At 44.2% G+C, this 20,569-nt stretch overlaps 1 protein-coding gene across 2 annotated transcripts; it reads right to left on the bottom strand.

The window, feature by feature from the left end:
- Window positions 8,327–18,866, bottom strand: G6PC (glucose-6-phosphatase catalytic subunit). Of its 2 annotated transcripts, none has more exons than XM_005693877.3 (5): window positions 18,458–18,866; window positions 15,890–15,999; window positions 13,453–13,558; window positions 12,727–12,842; window positions 8,327–10,348 (listed from the first exon to the last, which is right to left on the bottom strand). In XM_005693877.3, the coding sequence occupies exons 1-5, from the start codon at window positions 18,685–18,687 to the stop codon at window positions 9,837–9,839; spliced, it is 1,074 nt and encodes a 357-aa protein (XP_005693934.1). In that variant the 5' UTR covers window positions 18,688–18,866; the 3' UTR covers window positions 8,327–9,836. The 2 variants fall into 2 exon arrangements, with proteins under 2 accessions (XP_005693934.1, XP_005693935.2); XM_005693878.3 differs by having other exon boundaries at window positions 8,468–10,348; window positions 18,628–18,864.

Genomic DNA, 20,569 nt, shown 5'->3' with positions numbered 1-20,569 from the left:
TCCTCAAATCTCTTCCCCCAGTTAATCTTCCTCAAGGATTGATTATTATTGGAATTCCCCAAAGAAAACCTGTAATGGCTTGGAGCTTGGAAACCTTGAGCCCTTTCAGGTGAGAGAGCCCTAAGTGGCAGAATCCTCCTCAGGTTTTTTTTTTTTTTTTTTCTTTTTTGTGACTGTACCATGCAGCATCTTAGTTTCCCAACCAGGGAGTCCGTGCCTCCTGTAGAGGAAGCTTATAACTTCAACCACTGGACCACCAGGGAAATCCCCTTTTATTTTTCTTAGAAATGAGTTGAGTTCAGCCAACCCTCAACTTGAGAAATTAACTCACTGGTCTGACAGTTATTATGTTTGGGGTCACCTGCCCTTTGGAATTTCTTAGAAGCATATCATGCAGCTGTGTGGAGCTTTGTAGGTAGGAAATGAGAAAGGGCAGAGTTCTGGAGATAACAGGTTGGCGGCCACTGTGAGTAGCGAGCCTACTGACGAAACTTGGGGAGCAAATCAAAGCCTGGAGCTGCTGCGTCAGCTTTTCCTGAATCAGCTCTGATGCCTGTCAACAGTGAGGGCCTCCCCTGAGGCTCTTCCAGAGCAAAGGAGCCCTTTGGAGTCTCTGACACGGTGTCCATGGTGGTTTCTCTGTGGTCTGGAGGGAGACACGATGCCTCTGTCATTTCACTGCAGTCATCGTATGGAGGACAAGATGGACTGGTAAGGAGGGTATTGGTAGTCTAACGACATTGAGACAGGGCTTCCCTGGTGGCTCAGTGGTGAAGAATCTGCCTGCCAAAGCCAGAGAAACAGGTTCGATCCCTGGTCTGGGAAGATCCCACGTGTGGAGGAGCAAGCGGGCCCATGTGCCACAACTACTGTGACTGTGATCTGGAGCCTGTGAACCACCACTACGGAGCCCACGTGTTACAACTACTGAAGCCTGTGAACCCTAGAGCCCGTGCTCTGCAACAAGAGAAGCCACCACAATGAGAAGCCCGTGCACCGCAAGTAGAGAGTAGCCCCTGCTCACAGCCAAAGCAGCAATGAAGACCCAGCACAGCCACTGATAAATAAAATTATATAAACAAATAAAGACATAGAGACAGGCTGAGACCTGGGGCCCTTTGTTGTAGTGCTACAGTGCTTGCGCCTGGACAAACGTCTCTCTGAGTAATAAAATACAAGGAAACTTTAAGGGAATAAAAATAGCTGCATGCCTGTGTAGTTGGGGCAAATTCTGGACAACAAGATGAAAAGACACAGAAAGGGACTTCTCTGGTTATCCAGTGGTTAAGAATCCACCTTCCAATGCAGGGGACGCGGTTTCAATCCCTAGTCAGAGAACTGAGATTCCACATGCCACAGGGCAACTAAGTCCATGTGCTGCAAATACAGACCACATCTAGAGAGAAGCCCATTCATGACACGAAGACCCAAAGCAGCCAAAGATAAACAAATAAAAGCTACAGAAAGGCGAAAAATCCCAACTGCCAGTTCTGAGAAGCTGGAAGCAAATACAGGTTGTCAGGATCAAAAGCAGGGTACTGCACATGTCCCATGCACTTAATATCACCAAAGGGATGGGCAAACCACCTAAGCCACCCTGCCAGCCCAGCCCCTGGATGCACCCCTACCCTCACTTTATACAAGGGACAAGCTCGCCCCTCCTTGGGAAACAAGGAAGGGAAAGTGTTGCTTGTTTTTGCTGTCCCAGTACTGCAGCAAGGGCCCCAATGTAGCCTTGCCTACATTTCTTGTCCAGCCTCTAGTCAATCTGTATTGATTGGGGAAGGCCAAGAACCCTGGTTGGTAACATAATTTATGTGGGCTATTAGTTAAGTCTATTCATACCTGTCCAAAGGCTTCCTTGAGTTCATTACTAGGGAGATCAAGTAGGAATCAGTGGCAGGGTTGCCAATGGGCTGGGGTTGAAGAAGGAGACTGGAGGGAAAGACAGAGGTGAAAAGATGGCATTCTTTTCAAGGTGGCGTGCCACAGCCAGAGTCCAAAAAGTTTCATCATGGAAAAGAAGGAATCAGATTTTCATTCTTTTTGGTCTGCAGAGAAGAATTGCAGCTCTTCAAGACTGGAATTCCCTGGATGTCTCTGGTGGTCCAGTGGCTAAGACTCCATGCTCCTCATACAAGGGGCTTGGGTTCAACCCCTCATCAGGAAACTAGATTCCACAGGCTGCAACTAAGATGAAGAGCCCTCATGCCACAACTAAGACCCAGCTCAGCCAAATAAACAAAATAAAAATTTTTTAAACCCAAAACAGTTGGAATCCCCAACTCTGTAATGGCGCAGAATGAGAGAAATCCGGTTAGCCATCAAACACTGAAGTGCAGTTGAGCTGAGTGGAAGGCAATAACCATGGAATGTGAGTATCAAAAGAAGAAAGCCAGAAGACGGCAGAAAAGAAAGCACTGAACAGCTGCTGACTGGAAAACTACCCTCACGCTAAAAAATCCCCATAAAAACATCAAGTCGTTTCTTGTTGTAGTTACAGTCCTGCCCTGGAAAGATTTATGAAAGCAAAGGAAGACAGGACCACATAACTTAATTAGGAACAGGCTACCTTGAACACAGTTATTCAATAGCTGTGGCTTAATTTGCTCAACAGACCCTGGTCCTGGTTCAAATATACTGGCTCTACTAGCCACTTATGCCTTTCATTTCTGCGGCAACTGCTGCCTGTTGACCTCACTGCTCAGGTAAATGCTGGAGTCAGGCAAAGAGGAGCTTGTTCTCTACTAAGAAGCAGGAGACCTGAGGAGAGGTTACTCATGTGACTTAAAAGAGCTGTTTTACCTCTCTAGACCTTCATTTCTATATCTATGAAGTGAAAAAAAATTTTTTTGAAGAGAATTAATAGTGAACACCTTAAAAAAATAAGGGCCAATTCAGGAAAAAGAAAAATATTCTAAAATTTTTTTCTTTTTATTAAGAAGCCAGCAATCCAGAGGCAGCTTTTTTACCTTTCGCTCTACAATTAGGTCTTGGGCTTTGGGTTGCCCATCGTTGGACTATATGACTGCTGATTTCTCTTCCAGATGAATTCGGTTCTTGGTTCCCTAATGGAAGTGACTTATTGACTGCTTTGTCATATCATTTCTAGTCAGTTCTTTCCTAAATAACGTCATCAGAAGGCTCTTTGGACAGAGTGTTTTTCATTCTCAAGAGGCTTTTGAAAAACTCCCGGATACAAATGATATTATGGTATTTTATTTACACATATGTGCCTTAAAGGCATCTGTCTTAGTTTGGCAATTACTGCAGAGTCAAATCAATAAACCTTAATAATTCAACAGCTAAAGTAATGATTTTCAGAAAACAAGTCAGCAAAGTTTGACAGTTTACAAACTAGTCGGTTGATTAGGACTGGAACTTCAAATATCCATGTGTCTTCGAAGGAAATATTCTTGAGAACAATAAATCATTACCAACAAAAGTGGGAGGTGCCCACTGATATTTCATCATGTAAATCTAATCACTTGATCAATATTGCTCTGAAACCCTCCCAAAGCAAATAGACAATTCTGATGTAGGGTATGATCCTAAGAAATCAAAAGAGATGGCAAAACCAAGAGCACTGTGAAACTTTTCCTTTCTAGACCTTTGGGAAAACAGTCGGACACGACTGAGCGACTTCACTTTCACTTTTCACTTTCATGCATTGAAGAAGGAAATGGCAACCCACTCCAGTGTTCTTGCCTGGAGAATCCCAGGGACGGGGGAGCCTGGTGGGCTGCTGTCTATGGGGTCGCACAGAGTCGGACACGACTGAAGTGACTTAGCAGCAGCAGCAGCAGTTCCTTAAAAGGTTAGATATAGAGTTACCATTTGACCTGGAAGTTCCACTCCTAGGGATATACCCAAGAGAAATGAAATCATACATCTATACAAAAACCTGTACACAGATGTTCATAGGTTCATAGCAGTATTGTTCATAATAGCCCCAAAGTAGAATCAATCCAAATATCCATCAACTAAGGAATGGATAAACAAAATTTATCCACACAATGAAATATTCTTTGCCTATAAGAAGAAATGAAGTACTGATACATGTTACAACATAGATGAACCTTGAAAACATCATGTTAAATGAAAGAAGCCAGACCCCAAAGGTCACCTGTTGTGTGATTCCATTCATATGAAATGTCTAGAATAGGCAGATTTGTGAGACAGAAAGTAGATTAGTGATGACCGAGGGTGGAGCAGGTTGGGGTGAGATGGAGGTGACTTCTAATGGGTGTGGGGTTTCTTTTGTTTTTGATTACTTATTTTTGGCTGTGCTGAGTCTTCATTGCTACAGTGGGCTTTCTCTAGTTGCAGTGAGCATAGGCTACTAGGTGTGTGGACTTCTCATTGTGGTGGTTTCTCTTGTGGAGCATGGGTTCTAGAAGTTTGGACTCAGTAGTTGTGGCACAGAGGTTGACTTGCTCGGTGGAATGTGGAATCTTCCCAGACCAGGGATCAAACCTGTGTCCTCTGTATTGGCAGGTAGATTCTTATCCAGTGGACCACCAGGGAAGTCCTGGTGTGGGGTTTCTTTATGGAGTGACAGAAAATGTTCTAAAATCAATTTGTGGTGGTGGTTGTACAATTCTCTGACTATGCTAAAAACCCTGGAATAGTTCACTTTGTAATTACACAGTATGTGAACTACATCTCAATAAAGTTGCTATAAAATTTTCAAATCTATTATAAATTTTGTTAAAAAACAGAAACAAAAACTTCAAGCCCTTGGTCTCTCCATGGTGAAGCAGCATTGGCGCAGGCAGCAGAATTTGCATTTTATTAATGGGTCTGCTTTCTTAGGCCAAGAAGACAATTGTATGGTGTGTGTGTGTTTGTATCATCCTTAAACCCATTTCCTCAAAATGAAAAGACTGCTAGACCAATCTATCAAATTGTGTTATAACATAACGTGGACCTTGGTCAAACTTGTGGATTATTTTCAAATATCTTTTGATATTGATTTAACATAATTCTATCATAATTAATAATAATTCTAACATAAATCTAGCATACTATAGATCTAACATAATTCTACAGTAATAAGAGAATAGACTCTATGATTTCAATACCTTTAGACCATGAAATCTTTGCATCTTATTTTATGTCCCTGGATATGGTCCAATGTCTCCTAATTTACAGTCTATGGAAACTTGAATAGAATTTGTATCCTACTGTTGTGTGAAAATTGTATAAATCTTAATTACAGTGAATTGGCTCATGGTGCTTTTCAAGCCTACTATATCCTTCTACTTTTCTGCATATTCATTCTATTAATTTTTGAGAGTTTTCTATTGAAACTCCAACTAAAAATCTTAATTTATCTACCTAAAAAATGATTGTAATATATAGCAGAATTATATGTAACTTTGTTCTGTTTTCTAAGTCTCCTGCAAATGTGTTATCATAATTTCATGATTTAAAAAAAGAAAGAAAGGAAAAGAATAAAATGGTTATTGGTCATTTAAACTTACTGCCATCCTGAGGATTCACAAAGTCATGTCTAAAGTAAATATATATCTGTAACATGAGGAGCAGATCTGTGATCAAACTGTGCTAATACATTGGTTATTTTACAAATTGATCATGGGCTGACACTCTTCTCGGCTTTACCCATCACGAGTTCTTAGCCTTTGTGTTAGCTGCTCAGTCATGTCCAGCTCTTTGAGACCACATGGATTGTAGCCCGCCAGGCTCCTCTGTCCATGGGACTCTCCGGGCAAGAATACTGGAGCGGGTTGCCATGCCCTCCTCCAGGGGATCTTCCCCACCCAGGAACTGAACCCAAGTCTCCTGCACTGCATGCAGACTCTTTACCATCTGAGCCGCCAGGGAGGCCCTCTTTGCCTTTAGGGCTGTCCATTTCTAGCCTTTGCCTGTCCCAGTGAAAGATAGCAGTCCTGCATTGGTGGAATCTCTGATCTAAAAATCTTCCACAGCATTTCTTTACTTTCTACCCTTTTATATAGATCTATACCAAAACTTATTTGTGGTAATTCTCTCTTCTTGCGTTATCTTGATTGTAGATAGTAAGTTAGTTTCTGACCCAGAGGCTCAGCATGATTTTTAGGCCCTTGCTTTTTTTTTTTTGCAACACCACATGACTTGTGGGATTTCAGTTGCCTGACCAGGGATTGAACCCGAGCCCTCAGCAGTGAGAGAGAGGAGTCCTAACCACTGGATTGCCAGGGAATTGCCTTAAGCTCTTTCTTAGAAGAGAGAAAAGAAAGAGCTAAGGTTGTTTTAGACACTGTTGTTAACTAATATTTTTATGCCTGTTTCAATAGTGAGTTTATGAAATGAGCTTTGAAAAATGGTATCTTCATACTTAGAAACCAGTACTAGCTCACTGGGAGGATCACTCTAAGTTTTATAATGTCCTTTGGCCACAAGAAATCAAAATCTCTGTGGTCTGTGTTATGAGTTGTGTCTGGTATCTGAAGGATGATTTAACGCAGCCACTAGTCTTACTGGCATCCATGGAGTAGAGGAGAGGGGATGAACTCTGGAGTCAGACTGCCTGGTTCTTAAACTGGCTCCTCCATTCTGGACCAGCTCCCTAACGCCTCTGTGCCTTTTCATGTGTAATGGGAGGATAAATTATAACACCCACGTTACAGAGATATTGGGAGAATTAAGAGAGTTCACTGTATAAATAAAATGTATAATGTATAAGTAAAAACAGAGCCTGGCATATATTAAGCACAAATTTCATCTTTTATTATGTGTCTTTATCAACCTGACCAACTACTGGGGGCATGGGCCTTGTTTACTTTCTGCCAGAGCTCTATTGCAAAGAATCTGGCTTTGGTCCTTGAGGGCAAATAAACCATACAGGATGAGGGGCATGCCCAAGCAGTGGGGTTCAATTCAAACTGAACAAGACCATTTCTCTTCTCCCCTGATGAGACCATTAGCATCTCAGAGGGGCCTGGTGCTAGCCCCCGCAACAACCCCAAAGAAATACAATTCTGTAGGACTCAATTTTCTGAGAAGGCAATGGCACCCCACTCCAGTACTCTTGCCTGGGAAATCCCATGGACGGAGGAGCCTGGTGGGCTACAGTCCATGGGGTCGCTGAGGGTTGGACACGACTGAGCGACTTCACTTTCACTTTTCACTTTCATGCATTGGAGAAGGAAATGGCAACCCACTCCAGTGTTCTTGCCTGGAGAATCCCAGGGACGGGGGAGCCTGGTGGGCTGCCGTCTCTGGGGTCGCACAGAGTCGGACATGACTGAAGCGACGCAGCAGCAGCAGCAGGACTCAAATTTCCCTAAAGATTCACATCCCAAAGTTCTTCTTTTTCTTTTTGTAATTTTCTGCTGCTGTGCTCAGGCTTTTTCTAGCTGAGTGAGTGGGGACTACTTTCTAATCGCAGTGCTCAGGCTCAACAGTTGCAGCTCACAGGCTCTAGAATGTGGGCTCAGTAATTGTGATACATTGGCTTGATTGCCTCAAGGCATGTGGGATCTTCCCAAACCAGGGATGGAACCCATGTCTCCTGCATTGGTGGGCGAACTCTTAACCATTGGACCACCAGGGAAGTCCCTAGCATTCTGAAGTGAGTGATCAGGTCTCACTCTCAATAGATCCAGAGTTACGCTGGTGAGTCAAGGCTTTTGGAGGTTGGGACCCTGCACCCAGGAGGAAATAAATCCTGGAGCGACACTTACAGTATCTCTGAGTATCCTTTGCTGCTATCACTTGCTCTGTTCAGACTTCCTTTAACTGTAACCAAAAGCCTTGCTGACACCAGGCTATTGGATTCCATAGTCTGTCCATAGACTTTTTTTTTTTTAATCCTTTGGGCAACACTGCACAGTGTGTGGGATCTCAGCTCCCAGACCAAGGATGGAACCTGTGCCAGAGTTCTAACCACTGAGCCACCGGAGAACTCCCAAGTCAGCTCAGCCTTATTCTGCTACTACAACTTACATTCCCTGATTGCTTAGTTTGGGAGTGATCCTGCCTGTCTGCTCTCAAGTTGCAGTTTGACCCCATAAAGCAACTCGTGCTGCGCTGTGGTCTGGTAACTAATGTTCCATCTTGGCCAATGATATTGTGCCCATGTTGATATGCTCAACTCTGCCTATGTCCTTGTTGACACTTTACAAGTCTCTGCAGCCCTGTTGGGACTTCTGTTCCAACCCAAGACAAAACAGCTTCCTTTTCCAAAAAGAAAATGTAAGTACACAGAAACCAAATTATTTGTTTAGGGAAATAGAGAAAGAGCTAGAAATTTAGCTGAGCCAGAATTAGAAGCTTCAGATCACATTACCTCTAAAATATAGTAATCAACAAGACTTCATTCTTAAGTAAAATGTTGTTTTAATAAAATACTGTATGTATATATTTTTCTTTGCAAAGATGTTATGACCAGGATGGTTGGTGTGAATGATAATATATGGTGATCTATATAATTAGTAGAAAAAAACAAGTACTCTCAAATAAATAGGCTTCAATATTTTTTTTAAAGAACATAGTCTGCAAATCAGTTGAGACTAGAGAACAGGCAAGGAGGAGGAGCTGGCTTTTCCTCTAAGAATGTGCTCTTGATTGGTTTCGGATTCGGAAAGGAGTCATATTTACCCTCCAGGAATCAAAAGTAACATTGGAGTGACCTTCTGGAGAGAGGAATCCTGGCCCTCTCCTTGACATTTTGCCTAAGATTTAAGAACTTAACTGAAACGTACAAAAGCACCACTACAGAGTTGCCTTCAGGCATCTGAGAATCCAGCAGGGTGGGTGTAAAATCAGTGGGAAATTCTGGGGAAAGCAGAGCTGGGCTAGTAAGGAGAAAGATTAAATGTTATGGAGGATAAGCTGACTTTGTACAAAGTTTCTGACCTAGTACAATATCCAGGTCACCACAGCCATTCAGAAATCTCAGTAAATACAATGACCATGGATATATAATAGAAAAATACAAGTAGAATTACTCCACTAACCGCTGATTAATTACACTTGAAGTTGTCCCCCATTGTTGAGAGTCCTTTACCTAAAGATTTGAATATAATCAAAGTTATTAAGATATTGTTTGACATACAATTTTCAGGGAATGCAAGATATTTAAAAATCCTCCTTAATCAATCCTTTCCCTACCAAATCCACAGCTCCTTTCTCCTTTTCTGGGTAATGATGAGCATGAGTAGTAAATGCAGTTGTTAGCTAGAAGATTTAAGAAAGAACTGACTTCTTAGTGGTGTCTTACTCTTAGCATAAACATATTCCATATCGGCAAGGTAACTTTTATAAATTAAACATGTTGTCATTAAAAAAAAAAAAAGGGACATTCACTTGTGATTCCCAGCCTGGCATTATGAGCTGATCCTACCCTCATAGTTCAGTTGGTCAAGAATCTGCCTGCAAGGCAGGAGACCGGGGTTCGATTCCTGGGTGGGGAAGATCCCCTGGAGAAGGAAATGGCAACCCACTCCAGTATTCTTGCCTGGAGAATCCCATGGACAGAGGAGCCTGGTGGGATACAGTCTATGAGGTCGCAAGAGCTGGACATGACTTAGAGACCAAACTACTACTACTACCAAGAAGTCTTGCCTTTGTACTGGACAGAAAAAAAAGCACACCTTTGCAGGAACAATCCAGAATGACCCACCTTCCAATAAGGCTTTCTCAAATAAAAGCTTCCTCTAGTTTTTCAATAAAACATCACCCAATACAATTAGAATTGCAAAGGGGAAGGGGGGGGGCCACCTGAGCTGACTCTAGTAACTTTGGTCTCACGATGGGCTGGCAGAATGCCCTAACCATCCTCAATCCTTGGCAGAGTCATTGGCTTTCAATTCTGAAGACTCCACATCCCTTTACAAAGTCTTCTTGTTGGGCTGGCCCAGCACCCGGGCGAGGCAGTAGGGGATGAGGCTGACAGATGCCAGGGGCACCGCTGCACTCTTGCAGAAGGACAGGACATAGAAGATCAGCTCAATTTGGGAGGGGGGTTTCAAAGAGTCAAAGAGGTGCAGGAGGACGAGGGAGGCCACGATGCAGCTGAGGCGAAATGGGAACGACTTGCTGAGCTTGCCCTTGCAGCTCTCCCGGTACATGCTGGAGTTGAGAGCCAGACCCAAGCCAAAGAGGGTCCCCAGATTCTTGAGGAGGCTAGCAAAGGGCGTCGTGTCAATGTGGACCCACTCTGGCCGCTCACACCTTCGCTTGGCTTTCTCTAGAGTCCACAGCAGGTCGACCCCCAGCCACTTTAACAGCAGGTAAAATCCAATGGCGAAACTGAACAGGAAGCAGGTGATGAGAAAGTACTTCTTGAGACTGGCATTGTAGATGCTCTGGATGTGGCGGAAAGTCTCAGCAACCACAATGCCTGAGTGGAAGAAGGAATGACCATGAGAACTGGGGAAGATGCTGGCCCGTCAGCTGGAGGTGAGTTTGGAGCAATGGGGGACCTGCCATCGGTTCCACCATTGTGGAGTTAAATCACAGAGGTCAGATCAGAGGGTCTTTTGGTTTTTTCCCATGTGTGATTCCAGCCTGTCCTCAGCCATAGATTCTTTGAGATGGAAAAGATATGCCAGTTACTTCCTCCCACCACATGCAAACTTCCTGTGTTGAGAGGAGGGTCGGGGGTGGTCCTCCTGTCTCTGTTTGAATACCCTCAAGGGTGGAGAGCTCACTCCCACTCAGACAGCCCATTTCATCTTTGCATGAATTTGATCATTAGAAGGTACCTTATGCTGTGCTAAAACCTATCTCTCACAACTGAGCAGTTGGACTGAACTGAACTGATAGATCTCAATTCTTTTCGCAGGAGATTGTAAGTAACTCTAGAGCCTCTGTTAACACATTTAAACACATTTGAAGATCCCCTGGAGAAGAGAATGTCTACCCATTCCAGTATTCTTGCCTGGAGAATTCCATGGACAGAGGAGCCTGGTGGGCTACAGTCCACAGGGTTGCAAAGAGTCGACACAGCTGAGTGACTATCACTTTCACTTTTTTTTCATTCTCAGGTTTGAGGGATAAATTAGGAGGTCGGGATTAACATATACACCCTACTATATATAAAATAGATATAGTACCTACTATATAGCACAGAAACTAAGATCATGGCATCTGGTCCCATCACTTCATGGGAAATAGATGGGGAAACAGTGGAAACAGTGTCAGACTTTATTTTTGGGGGCTCCAAAATCACTGCAGATGGTGACTGCAGCCATGAAATTAAAAGACACTTATTCCTTGGAAGGAAAGTTATGACCAACTTAGATAGCATATTAAAAAGCAGAGACATTACTTTGCCAACAAAGGTCCATCTAGTCAAGGCTATGGTTTTTCCAGTGGTCATGTATGGATGTGAGAGTTGGACTGTGAAGAAAGCTGAGCACTGAAGAATTGATGCTTTTGAACTGTGGTGTTGGAGAAGACTCTTGAGAGTCCCCTGGACTGCAAGGAGATCCAGCCAGCCCATCCTAAAGACCAGTCCTGGATGTTCATTGGAAGGACTGATACTGAAGCTGAAACTCCAATACTTTGGCCACCTGATGCGAAGAGTTGATTCATTGGAAAAGACCCTGATGCTGGCAGGGATTTGGGGCAGGAGGAGAAGGGGACGACAGAGGATGAGATGGTTGGATGGCATCACCGACTCGATGGACATGAGTTTGAGTGAACTCCAGGAGTTGGTGATGGACAGGGAGGCCTGGCGTGCTGCGATTCATGGGGTCGCAAAGAGTCAGACATGACTGAGCGACTGAACTGAACTGAACTGAACTGATATAGCACAGGGAACCCTGCTCAGTACTTTATAATAACCTACAAGGGAAAAGAATCTGAAAAGGAATATATATATACTGAATCACTCTGCTGTACACCTGAAACTAACATGATATTGTACATCAACTGTACTTCGATTTAAAAATAATAAACTGGGTGGAAAAGACTAGACAAAACAGATTGGGAACTCAAAAAATAAAGGTAGTTATTCTTCTTTCTGACTTAAACTTTCCCAGATCTTTCATGTAACATGAGCTTCCAGGTTCTTCCTCAAACATGGAACCCAGTGCTATAATGCTGTGTTAATTTCATAGTTGCCAGGAAGTCATCATTTTTCTTGTTCTCAACATGTTTCTGTGAATGCTGCTCTCCTCTGCTTTTTCAGGTCTCCAGGGGAAAAATTCTGCGTTTTCCCTAAGGTCTTATATTCCAGTGTTTCCCACAAAGTCAAGAAATTCTTTCTTACACTTAGCTTACCTGAGTCTTTTCTGCCCCTAATTAGCTGGATCTAAGAAAACAACATATTTGAAACACAGAACCTATGATAAAGACCAGCTGTGGGTATCTATTAGATTTGCAAATGAATTTATTTAACTAAAGAGCTTTCCAAGAACATTGTGTTAATTTGTTAAATTTGATAGGTTTTCTTAACCCTAACCTAGGGCCCACTTCCAACTGAAGAGCTGTAAGAAATAAAGAATGTAAAAATATCTCAGAGATTTTAGGCAAAATCAACTGGGTGAGTTAATTTGCTGTCTTGTCATTTTTCTGAAGCACACTTAACTGTGTAGATCTGGGCATTCCCATAGAAATAGGTCATTTAAATTGCCCACCCTTGACTTCCAACCCGCTGAAATACTAAAGGTATCGATTATACACAGAACATGGCTAGAATGCTGGCTTTTTGTCCTGATTAGGAAGGAATGGTATAGGTGGGGGTTGGAGAGAGGGAACCAGAGCAGTTGGTACCTGACAAGACTCCAGCAACAACTTGATGGGGGAAATGAGCAGCAAGGTAGATTCGTGACAGGCAGACATTCAGTTGCACGATCCAGAATCCCAACCACAACATGACATTCAAGCACCTGCGATGGAAGAGGAAGTCATAAGAAAATCCAGATATAGATCCTTCACCAAAGAGAATAGCCTCAGCAGGAACACTGGAGCCTGGCAAACTCAGGTTACATTAGTGGAATTTTTTGTAAATTGAAGACTGTACTCAAAATTTCAAAGATAGCCGTGGCAAGTGATAAACCCCTGCGTGTGTGAATTTCAACCTCTCTATTTTACGTTTCGTAATGAAAGATTTGCTCAGTAGCTGCATACTCAGAATTCCCCGTAAAAGTGGTGTTTTCTGCTGCTTTGTTTATTTTGGATGGCATCACAATGTTTGGTACAGAAATGGGCTTTTATTTACCCCCTGCTTCTTCCTCACTAGCTGATCTTGAGAAAGCCCTCTTCAGTTAGGCCCTGTTCTTGATCTCTAAAATTAGATGTTGCCCATGTGGGTCCCTTCTAGCCCTAACATTCTGTGACCCTAATATTCATTCCCAGCAGAAATGCCACAACTCTTATTAGGACCACCCCAAGGCATGAGGTGGGCAGGGGGCATGGAGGAAGAGCAAGTGGTATGTCCGCTACAGAGAGAGACACCTCCTGCCATCCACCACCCACAACCCAGAGCTGAGTTCTTACCGAAATCTGTAGGTTGGCTTTTTCTTTCTGCGAAAGATAGAGAGGGTAGATGTGACCATCACATAGTATACACCTGCTGTACCCATGGCGTGGCCAGAGGGACTCCCTGAAGAATAGGAAAGAGATGATTGAATGAACCAAAGCCAAAAAATCTTCATCTGGGAGATTGCTAAGGGCCATCATCTATCCATCATCCATCCACTCATCCTTTCTTCCATCTTTTCATCCATCTATCCAGCCAGACATCTATCCATCTTTACATCCAGCCAGCTAGCCATCTATCTTTTCATCCGCTGATTCAATTATCCATCCACCCATCCAGCCATCCAGCCATCTACCCATGCTGCCGTCCATTCATTTACCTATTTAGTTATCTATGTAACACGTATCTATTAAGCTCCTACTACATGACCAGCAATGTGCTAGGCTCTGGGAGAACGGTGTGTGGCACAGTCAGAGAAAGCCTCAGCTCTTGAGATTAGACAGTCTATACACAGTCTAGAGATTACACACAGAATCACCCTGCTGGGTATATAATTGAAAATCGATCTGCCCTCCATTACCTCTCTTCTACTCTCTTTGCTCACTCAGTTCTGACCATGCTGGCCTCCTTGCTCTCCTTTAAACACACTTCCTCCTCAGTGTCTGTGACATTGGTCTTTCTATCCAGACACCTCTTCCCCCAGGATTTATTGGCTGATTCTCTTGCCTCCTTCAAGTTTTTGCACAGATTTCTCCTTTTCAGTGAGTCCTGCCCTGACCGCTCTATTTAACACTGCATCCAATTGCTATTCCTGGTCTCCTTTTCCTGGAAGGTGGAGGGCCCTGTGCCACCAGTTCCTTTTCTGGACTAAAGAGTTTATTTTTCCTTTCTGTTGTTGAGAGTGTGGTTGCAGGTGGCTCTCAGTGCTCAAACTTCACTGGACATTGCCCTGGGCTGATGAGAGCCATCTTAATCAAAACTACCCTTTCCCTGGGGGCCCCTGCACCCAATCACTCATCTCTATTACTACCCTTTCCCTGTGGGGATCCTGCACCCAATCAGTCATCTCTATTGGGGTATAAGGTCTCGTCCCCTTGAGTCAATTCAGAGCTCCTATGGGGTTAGCTGAGACTGAATGGCAATTAGACTTCTGCCCAGGTGGCTTTCATCCCTTCCTTCCACAAGTACTGCTCTTGAATGTAGCACCTCCTGCGTGCTGATATCCATCTGAGTCTGCTTTCCAGGAAGCCCCACATAAAACCCTTGCCTTTCTTCCTCTTCCTCCTCCTTCTTCTAATATCCTAAATATTTTACTTGTGTATTATGAATTTTTATCACATACACACATCTCATTTAAATATAAGCTCCATAAGGGTAGGAGCCTTTTTTTCCAGCTGCACCACACAGCTTGTGGGATCTTAGTTCCAGGGACTGAACCTGAGCCACCACAGGGAGGGCTTCCCAGACGGCTCAGTGGTAAAGAATCTGTCTGCCAGTGTAGGAGCTGACGGAGACTTGGGTTTGATTCCTGGGTTGGGAAGATCCCCTGGAGGAGGAAATGGCAACTCATCCCAGTGTTCTGGCCTGGAAAATTTCATGGACAGAGGAGCCTGGCGGGCTACAGTCCAAAGAGCTGGTCGCAAAGAATTGGACATAACTGAGCAGCTGAGCAGCCACGCACAGTGAAAGCGCCGAGTGGGGTGCTGAGCTGTCGAACCCCCAGGGAATTCCCAAGGGTTGGGATCTTTGTTTCATTCACTGAGGCATTTCAAGTGCCTAGAACAATGTTTGGTACAGATACTAGATAAATAACATTTGAATGAGTGAATATACTCTAAAGGGAATCAAGGTTTTGTGAAAACAATAACTAAGGGCAACGCGCTAGTCTGGGAGTCAGGGATAGGGCCCCTGAGTTTAGGGACACTAACACTGAGACCTGCAGGGGAGTGGAGGGGTTGAATATTCCTTTTTACTGAAAAATGAAATCTATCACTTGGCTGAACAAGGCCTGTCTGGGTGTAACTAGCAAAGTACAGACAGGGTGTGGGACTGAACTGTCAGCTGGGGAGGACACAGCTCCCTGGCCAGGCTTCTGGGAAGGATGACCGGGGGCTCAGGCCTCTACGGTGCTCCCTTCCTGGACAAACGGCCACAGCACAGTTACTCTCATGAGCCCTTTGTCTGGGAGGGAGCCCTTGCCTCTCTGAACTAGCAATTTCTGTTCTGAAAACATTAGGCAGATTCCAAAGTGGCAGTCACAGGCTATTCTGGAAGGCCTTGCTGAAGTGAATTCAGATGGAGTTGTACCAAATCCAAGACCATGACCAGAGCTTGAAGGAATGGCTTTGTGCACATCCCCTTCAAAGACAGCTTCATCCAGCACGAACGTTACCAGGTGTCCATAATGAGCACGGCCCACCCAGCTTCTGTCTGGATGAGGGCTGGGCCTCTCACCTGGGCCGGTCTCACAGGTGACCGGGAACTGCTTTATCAGCGGCACCGAGGTGTTGCTGTAGTAGTCGGTGTCCAAAACCCACCAGTATGGGCGCTGTCCAAAGAGAATCCTGTGAAAAAGCAGAACGAGGATCTGGAGTTACTGAAGGAAAGCTTTGGCCCGATGCCACACCTTCCAGAAGAGAGAGTAGCTTGAGGAGAAGATCCATAAGATCCAACCCAGAACACGAGCCCCTCCAAGAAGGGGAACTGGGCTGTTAGGGGAAAGCAGAGGAGGGAGACGTTTATGGAGCATCCTTTACAGAACTTGTGAATTTTGCCTTTGGAGGTATTATTTATTCAAACATAAATAAATAAATCTCATATCCTCAAAACTATATTAACAGCAGCTACTGGTGGTTTAGTTGCCAAGTCGTGTCCCACTCTTGTGACCCCATGGACTGTAGCCCACCAGGTTCCTCTGTCCATGGGATTTCGCAGGCAAAAATAGTGGAGTGGGTTTCCATTTCCTCCTCGAGGAGATCTTCCTGACCTAAGGATAGAACCTAGATCTCCTGAGGCTCCTGTATTGGCAGGCAGCTTTACAGCAGCTATGTAACTTTTTTTTTAAAACCCTGAGAAGAATTTGCCCTAGAAGGATGCCTAGGGACTACAGTTTGTGACTTAGATTTGCATATCCTACAGCTCATTTCTTCAGGCCTCCATAGTCTTGGGTTTCTTCCGGACTTCAGAGACTGAGCCCCAGCCCCAAGGACAAGCCTCCAGGAGATGTGGTCTCTATTTCCATCAGAATCACTTTCTGTAAGGACACATATAGCTACTATTTGCTTGTTTTGTATCCTCTGGCTTTGAAACAGAATATCTCAGATCAACCACTTCCCCTTTAAAAGCATGTTTTTCGTTGTGGAAACAGGTGTGAAGGGTCAGTCAGGATGCTTCTTTTGCTCTGCAGTGGAGGAATAGTGACTTCTCACTAAAACTGGCGACAGCCACTAACTCTGACCTCTACCAAGTTAGAGAAAATGGAAGTGATAGACAAAACTTCGTAGGTTTTTCAACAGAAATTTCAGAATGCCATCAGTATGCCTTGGGCTTCTGAGCCCAATAACAATGTTCAAGACTTTTCTTGTTTATGGCCAAAGAAAATTAAAGCTAGAAGAGATCTTAAGAATCACCTGACTATGAACAAAGATAATTTTAGGGATGGTAAAAGTCTCTGAGGGCAGCTGGTCCAAACTGTTCATTTTCTACATGAAGAAATGAAGACCAAAACAGTGATGTGTTGGAGTCAACTGGTACTGGCTAACAGTTGTAAAATATTCAGGGTTTCTGCAAGCCAGACCCACTGATAGCTTGAAAGTGGTCATAATGAGATAACAGACACAGCAGAAATTGGCAAATACTAAAACTGGGGCTTCTTTACCTTTTGAAAGTCAGCTTATTAGCACTGGATATAACATAAATGGCAACCCACGCCAGTGTTCTTGCCTGGAGAATCCCAGGGGTGGGGGAGCCAGGTGGGCTGCCATCTATGGGGTCGCACGGAGTCGGACACGACTGAAGTGGCTTAGCAGTAGTAGCAGTAAGAAGCCTATGAAGTCAGCCTGCCTGGGCTTGAATCCTGCCTCTGACATTTACTACCTACGTTTTTGTAGTCACTTAACTCAGTGCCTTAGTCTCTTACTAGTAACACCCTATAAAAAAGTGCTTAGCATGTGGCCTGGCCCGTACTACAGGATCAACAATCATTGATAACTATAGTAATTATTAAGATCCCAGAGATAATCTAGGTTTACAGATTATAAAACAGAAACTCAGAGAGTTGCTCTGAGTTGCCCAAGACATAAAGCTGGCTGAACACGAGAGGTCTCTGAATTGCTTTTCATGACCTCACACAATGGGTTTTGAAATTGCCTGTTTCCTTTTTTCATACCTCATCTTTCTTCCTTCACACATCTATCTTTGTGTCATCTATGCTGCTTCAAAGTAATAAAATGGAGTTTCAGACTTCCCTGGTAGTCCATTGGTTAAGAATTCACCTGCCAAATCAGGGGACATGAGTTTGATCCCTGCTCCGGGAAGATTCCACATGCTGCGAAGCAACCAAACCCATGTGCCAGAATTCCTGAAGCCTGAGCTCTAGAGCCCGTGCACCGCATTAAGGGAAGCCACCACAACAAGAAGCCCGTGCATCCCAACTAGAGAGTAGCCTGCTCTCTCCAACTCGAGAAACCCTGCACACAGCCACCAAGACCCAGAGCAGCCATAAAAACACACAAAAAACACAAAAACAAGCAAACAGAAAAATGGCGTTTCTTTGCTAATAGCCTATAATTCACTAGGTCTAGCTGGCCTTGCATCCATATGAAACAGCCTTTCCTGTATCTTCACTCACTAACAGGGTTTTCTCTGTCTTCTCTCTTTCTATAGAGGATCCAGAGAAAGGAGGGGAGTAAACTATAACTGCATGAATAGCATGAAAAAAGCAACTTCTGATGGAGAGACATTTCCAAAGACAATGCCAGCCTCTTTCTTTGCTGATTTCCTCTTTGTCCGGCTCTTACTCACCACTTAAAGACGAGGTTGAGCCAATCTCCAATCACAGCTACCCAGAGGAGTTTGATGCCCACAGCTTCTCGAAGATGGAACCAAATGGGGAAGAGGACATAAAAGGCATTCCTGAGATCTGCAATCACAGACACCAAGATGAACCAATCCTGGGAGTTCTGGTAATTCACCTGGAGGTAATGTGTTGACTGGATCCCGAAGTCATGTAGAACGTTCATTCCCTTCTCCATCCTCACTCAGGAAGCCTTAGGCTGTGCCCTTGCGGTTATTTCAGACTGGGTGGTGATTGCTCTGCTATCAGCCTGTGCCTTGCCTCTCTGTTTTATACACCCTGTATCCAGTCTGCAGGCCAACCCAGCCCTGATCTTTGGACTCAAAAACCACTTTTGTCTAAAATCTATTGATCAAAGGTGCATCACCAGTAGGTTGATGCAAACATGTAAAGCGTGATTTACGTAAAATAGAAAAACAGGCACACAAAAACAGCCTGATCAGCCATGGGCTGGCACAGCCAATTATTAACTTTGGCATTGCTGCCTGACGGTACAAGGGGCTGCCCTCCTGGTTCTGAAACCTGGTCAGAAACACAGGACAGAGTCTAAATCAGCCATGGTACTTGCAAAGATGTCTGACTTCCTGTCTGCAATTGCACTTATTTGGGAGCAAAGACAAGTCTTGGTGCTCTAGCAATTCAACTTTTAAATAGTTAAATTTTAAAATATAATAAGTTCTATTGTCATGGGGACTGTCACATTGCTGGACATTTCTGAATTTCACTAGGATCTGGAAAATGCCTCTGATTTGGGAGATCAAACCCTCTTTCCAGTATTGGCTCTGTATCTCTTAGGTCCAGAAAATAATCATCTTTGAATGCATTGATTAATTCATTTAACGTCCTTAAAGGAAGGACCTTTGGGGTTTTAACACATAAGTATAAGCAGTAGAGTGCATATGTCTGTGCTTGGTGGCTCAGCCAAAAAGAGTATGATGAACTGCTGCTGCTGCCATTTAGTCACTGAGTCGTGTCTGACTCTTTGTGACTCCATGGACTGTAGCCCATCAGGCTCCTCCTTCCATGGGATTTCCTAAGCAAGAATACTGGAGTGGGTTGCCATTTCCTTCTCCAGGGAATCTTCCCAACCCAGGGATTGAACCCGAGTCTCCTGCATTGGCAGGCGGATTCTTTACTGCTCAGCTCCCTGGGAGGCCCATACGATGAATAAATGGTTCTAAATAAAATCACAAGCAAACTGGGCACTGGGGACTCTGGAAAGGGCTTTGTACTTCGAGTTTTCTTTCATTTGTGCTTGGAGGTATACAGATAGATAGATAAGAATAATCACCAAGAAGTCAAAACAGTACTATTATAGCCATGGATATAGACAAGAAATAAAGTAAGAAACATCAGGTTATGCAAAGCACTGCTGCCTGCTCACCCCTACAGGCAGAAACCACCCTGCATCAGCACAGAGACCAAAACCTCACACTCACATGACCTAGGACTGAAGAGAGCAGGGTCCGAGTCAGGTGACAGACTGATGCACTTCCAAGGATAAGAGCCGGTGGGAATAAAACTGTTAAAATCCACCTGAATTCTCCCTTAGCAAGTCCACAATTGCTTTGTAAGGGGTAGTTCAGGGACAGGGAAAAGAAACTCAGAGCAAACGAGTTTGTAGCAAAGGTTGACCACATTCCATGCTGGAAATGATTAAAACCTCATCCAGGAGATATGATCTGGAGTCTCATTCCCACCCGTCTGGGCTCCTCCTCAGCTCGAGCAGAATTTAACTGCCTTTGACTCTACTGTCTCTGCTGGTCCAGGCATCCCTATCCTACCACCCCTTGCAGGGAGAGCTGGGGTAATGGTGGTGTTGGTGGCTGTGAGTGGGCTGCAAATGATGGATGTCCTTGTGGTGTTGAGGGGGAGGGTGTTCTACACTGTCGCGACTGCCAGTTCACAGGGAGTGGGCCCCATAGAAGAGGTGACCCCCTCCCTCTAACCAGATAAGCCTTCCTAGAAAGTATTGAGTATCTATTGCAATGATCCCTCAGGACTGAAGTTTCTATGGTCAGAGATGAGACAAGGGCAAGTTGGGCAGATGCTCTGACAAC

This window comes from Capra hircus, chromosome 19 (assembly GCF_001704415.2).
Source record: "Capra hircus breed San Clemente chromosome 19, ASM170441v1, whole genome shotgun sequence".
Lineage (NCBI taxonomy): Eukaryota > Metazoa > Chordata > Mammalia > Artiodactyla > Bovidae > Capra > Capra hircus.
Note: the sequence above shows the minus strand (reverse complement) of the source record. Positions and strands in the feature narration are given on the sequence as shown.

What these genes read in the sequence shown, in the direction of transcription:
- G6PC (XM_005693877.3), bottom strand. Translation starts at nt 18,687, where the DNA reads ATGGAGAAGGGAATGAACGTTCTACATGACTTCGGGATCCAGTCAACA. An exon ending in CACCTGTGAGACCGGCCCAG is followed by an intron (nt 13,559 to 15,889) that starts GTGAGAGGCCCA and finishes CCTATTCTTCAG; the next exon opens with GGAGTCCCTCTGGCCACGCC. An exon ending in TGTTGCTGGAGTCTTGTCAG is followed by an intron (nt 10,349 to 12,726) that starts GTACCAACTGCT and finishes TCTTCCACTCAG; the next exon opens with GCATTGTGGTTGCTGAGACT.